Source organism: Buceros rhinoceros, unplaced genomic scaffold, assembly GCF_000710305.1.
Source record: "Buceros rhinoceros silvestris isolate BGI_N320 unplaced genomic scaffold, ASM71030v1 scaffold7097, whole genome shotgun sequence".
Classification (NCBI taxonomy): Eukaryota; Metazoa; Chordata; class Aves; order Bucerotiformes; family Bucerotidae; genus Buceros; species Buceros rhinoceros.
In genome coordinates this window covers 76,031-81,403 of record NW_010422693.1, presented here as the reverse complement: position 1 = coordinate 81,403, position 5,373 = coordinate 76,031, and the positions used below count along the sequence as shown (strand labels likewise).

The window sequence follows — 5,373 nt, the reverse complement described above, 5'->3', positions numbered from 1 at the left end:
AGCGGTTTGGAGGAGATGTGGTTCACTTCCTCTCCTAGGGGGGCTGTAGCAGGGTCAATGCTTTCCACCACTTTTCTGCATGAAGGGTATGTCATACCGTGTTGCAAGGCAGCTGTACTGCTCACTGGGCACTACCTAGATGTCCCAGAGAAGGTCTGGTGCTGTGTAAACACATTTGTTGTACATATTTGCCTCTGCTTTTTATTCCCCTCCCATTATATAAATTTGATATTTTGATTGTTCTCTGCTATTCCCGTAGCTTTGATTTGAACAGCTGCAGCAATTTGAGGAGATCATCCATTTCAGGGTACCAGACAGGGGTCTCGTATCTGAGGTTAACATTTTTGCATCCAGAAGACGGCATTTCTGTTGTTGCTTGGCAGTGGAATGGCAGTGACAACTGTCTCTAGTCACAGTAAGTAGTCCATTTGAAGTTACATTTTCAAACAGGTCCTTCCATTGCTCTCCAAAATAATCTCTAAGATCAGAGATCTGTTGTTCATTTAAACCCCTTTTCATCCGGTAACTATTCTGTGGTTACTATTCTAAATTGCTTGCAAGGATTATTGAAGTTACTGTCCTTTCTGTAAATAGCTTTAACACAAAATCCCTCTGCCTTGTCCGTTCCCCTTTACTGCATACTACTGTGATCATTTCTTGTAACGTAAGAGCTAGTTTTTTTGGCCTGGCTGTATATGTCCTTTGACTAAAATGAGGCCATTAATTTACTGGATGCTATCCAATGGCCTGCAGTAGTACCAACAGAAAATAATTATTCTGTGTTATATGGTTGTCTGTAGTAAGTACACATACATTTGAGGGGGTGTATATGGTTTAAATGAGTTTGATATACTTTGACTTTTTTTTTCTTGTATGCAAGACTTGGAAACATGATTTAGTTGCATGAGTTTGAACAGATGCATATGTGACACAGGCAACCAATTAACCAAATGAATACATGGGTGAAATGAATTCTGAAACTTGCCAAACCCTAGTTCTGTTAACAGCTCCATGAGAACCTGGAAGGCAGTGTTTTGTGATGGGGTGTTAAAACACGGGTACTGAGTCCTGGGAGCAAAGGGAATTTTCTGAAAGACTGGGGAGATACAAAGTCTCAGCAAATCACCTTTCCTGAGGCACCATTGAAAATAATTATGGAAGCAAGTTCTATCCTTGGCAGAAGAACTGACTGAATAACAAATACTGTGCTCGTCCTCAGACTGTCACCTGCTGAGGAACCTTCATGCTACACTGGAATCTCTACAGAGCAAAGAAGTTACCTCTGTTCAACTGTGCTCCACAGGGTTACAATACTATGAGCTCTTTCTGCAAAACAACGGTTAAAAATACTTTGAACTTCATGGTGACTGCTTTCCATATAGTTTGGACCTATAGGTATATTGCTACTAAAGCAAGAATGGCTCAGGGCTGTAGGCTGTGAATCTGCAAAAATGAATGTGGAGCTGGTAGTTAACAATAAAGATATCTTTGGCTTTATCCACCAAAAAAATCACCAGTGGCACTTACAGAAGTTTTCAGCTATAAGGAAACTGCATTTCCCTAAGTGGGATAAGATTTAAAGTAATCCTCGAAAGCTCTACTGTTAGAGAAATATCTCTGTAGGTAGCTAGTGAACATGTATCTAAAATGGGGTTAGTCTACAATATACTTAGAAAATAATTCTGATAATTTGTATTTATATTTTTTTGGCTGCTAAAAGTATTATTTTACATCCTGTAGAGATGTTTTTGGTTTTATCCATTCAGTCACATCTTATTACATAGAACTGAGAACTGAAGCAGGAAATGTAGGTCATTTGAACCTTGTGAGCACTGCGCCTTGGGCATTGGGAGCTATGAATGTTGTCTTTTGCATACAGTCACTCGTTGATTATGACTGTTTTTGAAACTATAACATAGGTGAACTGGCAGATACTTATGAAGTTAACATGGTACCTGTGTCCGCTGCATTTACTCTTATCAGGTGCGGAGTGAATAAAAGTTATTTTAAACTTCTTGAATATTCAAGTTGTGCTGTATTAAGGATGTACTCAACGTCTCATGTTCTTGAGCATAATGAGGGTTATGGGTAGCCTGTAGTACGGTCTGCAGTATTGTAAGAGAAAGGTTGAAATAAAATGAAAAACCTACTATTTACGAGGAGGAAAAGTGTCTAAATGAAGAAGCTTTTTTTTTTTCTTTTTTCCTGTGCCTGTGTTTTTGCTTGGTGTTTTGGCTGAGATGAGTCATTAACAACTTCACCTTCCAAAAATCGTGTTGAAGCTGAATAACATTGTTCTAGTCTGGATCAAGACTGGAATGCAGAATTTTGGATGACACCGTTTAGTAAATTTTTCCATGCTTATTACTTAAGTTTTGTGTGTGCTTACTATTCCTCTTGATTACTGTAAGACTCACTCTCTAGAGATAGAACCCTCCACTTATTTCTGTGTATCAATACAAAATGATGTTTAAAGTCTTGCATTTCTTTAAAAGAAGCTATTTTTCACCAGAAACTATGAAGTTCCTTCTTTTCTTGCTCTTAAGCAATCAAAATTCTTTGATGCTGCACTTTCACATTTTTTGCAGCAATTTTGCTGTTTTAGTTAGGTTTTATTGATATTTAACATCTAGAAGCATATAGTAATTCATGACTTAATTCTAGACCTTTCTTGCTCAAACTAGGGAAGACATTGAGGTAATGATTAAGTACTTCCTTTAAATCTTTAGAGCAAACAGAAGAGAAATTGGAAGTTATCACTGGAACACTGTTCAGCTGATTGGTTTTCCAAGTACCGTAGAATTTAATGGATTTCCCAAAACATCTAACAAAAATGGAGTAATGATTTGTTAACCATATTAAATATTTTGATCTCTCACATGCCAATCCCCCAAATTGTTCAACACTTAATTCAAATTCCATCTAGCTTATTTATTTTGTGTTGTTCTTTTTGTTGAATTGCGAGTGTCCCTATACAGATCCAGTAAAACGAGTTACTTGGTATGTTCCAGAGACTGCTGAAAAGGTGGCTTGTGATTTAGGATTGATTGCACTTTTCTATCCTTTTTTTTTTTCATATCAAATATACTCAAATAATGTGGGTAGTCACGTAGAAGGGAACCTAGACTCTCGTTGGATCTAACCCTTTCATTTAGGAATCAAGGTCCGTGGTCTCCTGCTGTAGTGCTGGTGTGTCTGGGCCTTTGTGTTGTGGTAGATCCTGCTTTTGAAATAGATAGCCTGGAAGCTGTGTCTAGGGAAGAGTGAAAATGGAAGATGTTTCTGTGTCCACCAGCGCAGGTTGATGGTTTGTGTTGGGTCATGGGATGTGTTTTTTTTGTTGGTGGTTTTTGGGTTTTGTTTTTCTTAATGCCTATAACATTTTGTCTGATTTGACTTATTATTTTGAACAAAATATTTAACTCCTTGATTTCTGTTTACCAGTCCTTAAAGAGAAGAAGGAAACTTAAGTTATTTAGTTGAACTTACCAAATGGTGTTTGTCTGTACCTGTGACGTATTAGTTATTAACCCTTTAGAATGTATGTGCTAAATTTTCATTCTAATACGATTCCTAAAATAACTTCCAGGCAGAAGTAGACTGAAAGCAGGAACTTATTGTTTGAAGGGAATTTGGTAGCAATTTTCTTGGAAATAAAATACTCCAGGAATGTCATTCAGTTAAAGTAGGAACCTCTCTGTTTTGTCAGTAATTTAATGATGAACATTACGTGGGTATTTAAAACAAGTGGTGGACGTGAATTGGGAAGATAATTCAGCATTGATAGCACTTGTTGCTCAGTTTGCTCTTGAGGAGGACCAGGTTATTCTTAGAGGAGAGCAGAGAGGAGAAAAAAGCACCAGATTAAGCTTCTATAACTGCTCCTGAATCAAATTAATTGTGGGATTTCCTAATTATTTGAATTAGGGTTCTTTGTCAGCTATTGTAATTCTCCTTGAATACTATATAAAGATGATTTAAATAGTTGAATACTTTTTAAGCTTAGAGGCATGCTGGGTAATGAAAGTTAAATACCTTTATGTTTTGCTGAGAGCATTTCAAACAGTATCAACCCTGAACATAAGCCGTTTATATAAATGAAATTTTTAACAAGTAATCTTGAAATGGTTTTCCAGTTTTCTGATACCTTTTCCATATATATGAAAATATATATGTTGTTAGACTCAATGATCATTATTAATAATACAGTTATGAATTATAACTGATTACTTACAGTGAGAAGTGCTTTCCTGTTACTGCAGGATATAAATTATTCTCTTATATAAACTATATCTTATGCTGGTCTTGCATGAGATAATTTCTGTTTATATAATAGATTCATCGTAACTGCAAAGAATTTTATTTCTGTGGACATGAGATTACAATGGATAGGATTTAGATATGCTGGTAAAATATTGTGTAACTTCTTTTATGATCTATTTCTTTCAAAGTCTAGTACATTATGCAATATAGTATATACTACCAGGAAGTTCAGTGTGCTTTAAAACTAGATGCTAAGTCTGATGCTTGATTCAGGTCAGTGCTAATTCCGTTCCCACTACTTTGTTTCTTCCAGGACATGAGAGACTGCTCCCACAATGGCAGAGATTTTTGTGAAAGATTTTGTTGAACACTGCATGGCTCCTAAATGCTAAAAGCAGAAGGCACTAGATGATAGCTCACTGTGGAGCAAAAAATTTATTTTGAACTTCAAAAATAATTATGTCAAAGAAAACTCGTGCCAAGGGAGAGAAGTCCGACATGGAGATTGAAGCCCTGCAAGCTGCTAATGAGGAGCTACGAACTAAACTAACCAACATACAGATAGAATTTCAGCAAGAAAAAAACAAGGTATTTTTCTTCATATTTTGTGATCGCTCTTCTTAACTAGCACTATTAGAAACCAGCAGAGATTGAATCTCAGTCTAAATCACTACTAAAATGCATTAGCCTCTTAAGAAAAATATGTGAAAAAGAAGTGAAATCAGAAGCAGCACTGATAAACTGAAATTGGTGCTAACTGTTCTAAGTAATGTGAGAAAGGATGTAAATATCTCCAGACATCCACTCACTGAAATTTGCAGTCACAGCAATACAAATGGCACTAGCTTAAGGGCAACAAGGGAGTTTTGTGATTGATCTTAGCACTGGAAACTGTACCTTGTAAAAAGTGTCTTCAAACATCTGCATCAGGTTCAAAGCATGTTGCTTTAAATGCCTATGGAGAATGTAAATTAACAGTAAATCATCTATGTAGGAGTCCTGATTTGATTTGCTGAAGGTGTGTGTGCTATTTCTCTGAGCTGTTCAGTGATGCATCCAATTGCTAATGAAACAGGTCCATCACTATTTGTTTATCTAGCACGTGTTCAG

At 36.5% G+C, this 5,373-nt stretch overlaps 1 protein-coding gene across 1 annotated transcript in view; it reads left to right on the top strand.

Moving 5' to 3' along the window:
• The first annotated feature begins 4,722 nt into the window (after positions 1 to 4,722).
• JAKMIP1 (janus kinase and microtubule interacting protein 1) overlaps positions 4,723 to 5,373 on the top strand; it is a 46,216-nt gene continuing 45,565 nt past the window's right edge. The window contains exon 1 of the mRNA XM_010140130.1: positions 4,723 to 4,851. Within this exon, the coding sequence (XP_010138432.1) occupies positions 4,723 to 4,851 (129 nt within the window). The remainder of the gene's footprint in view (positions 4,852 to 5,373) is intronic.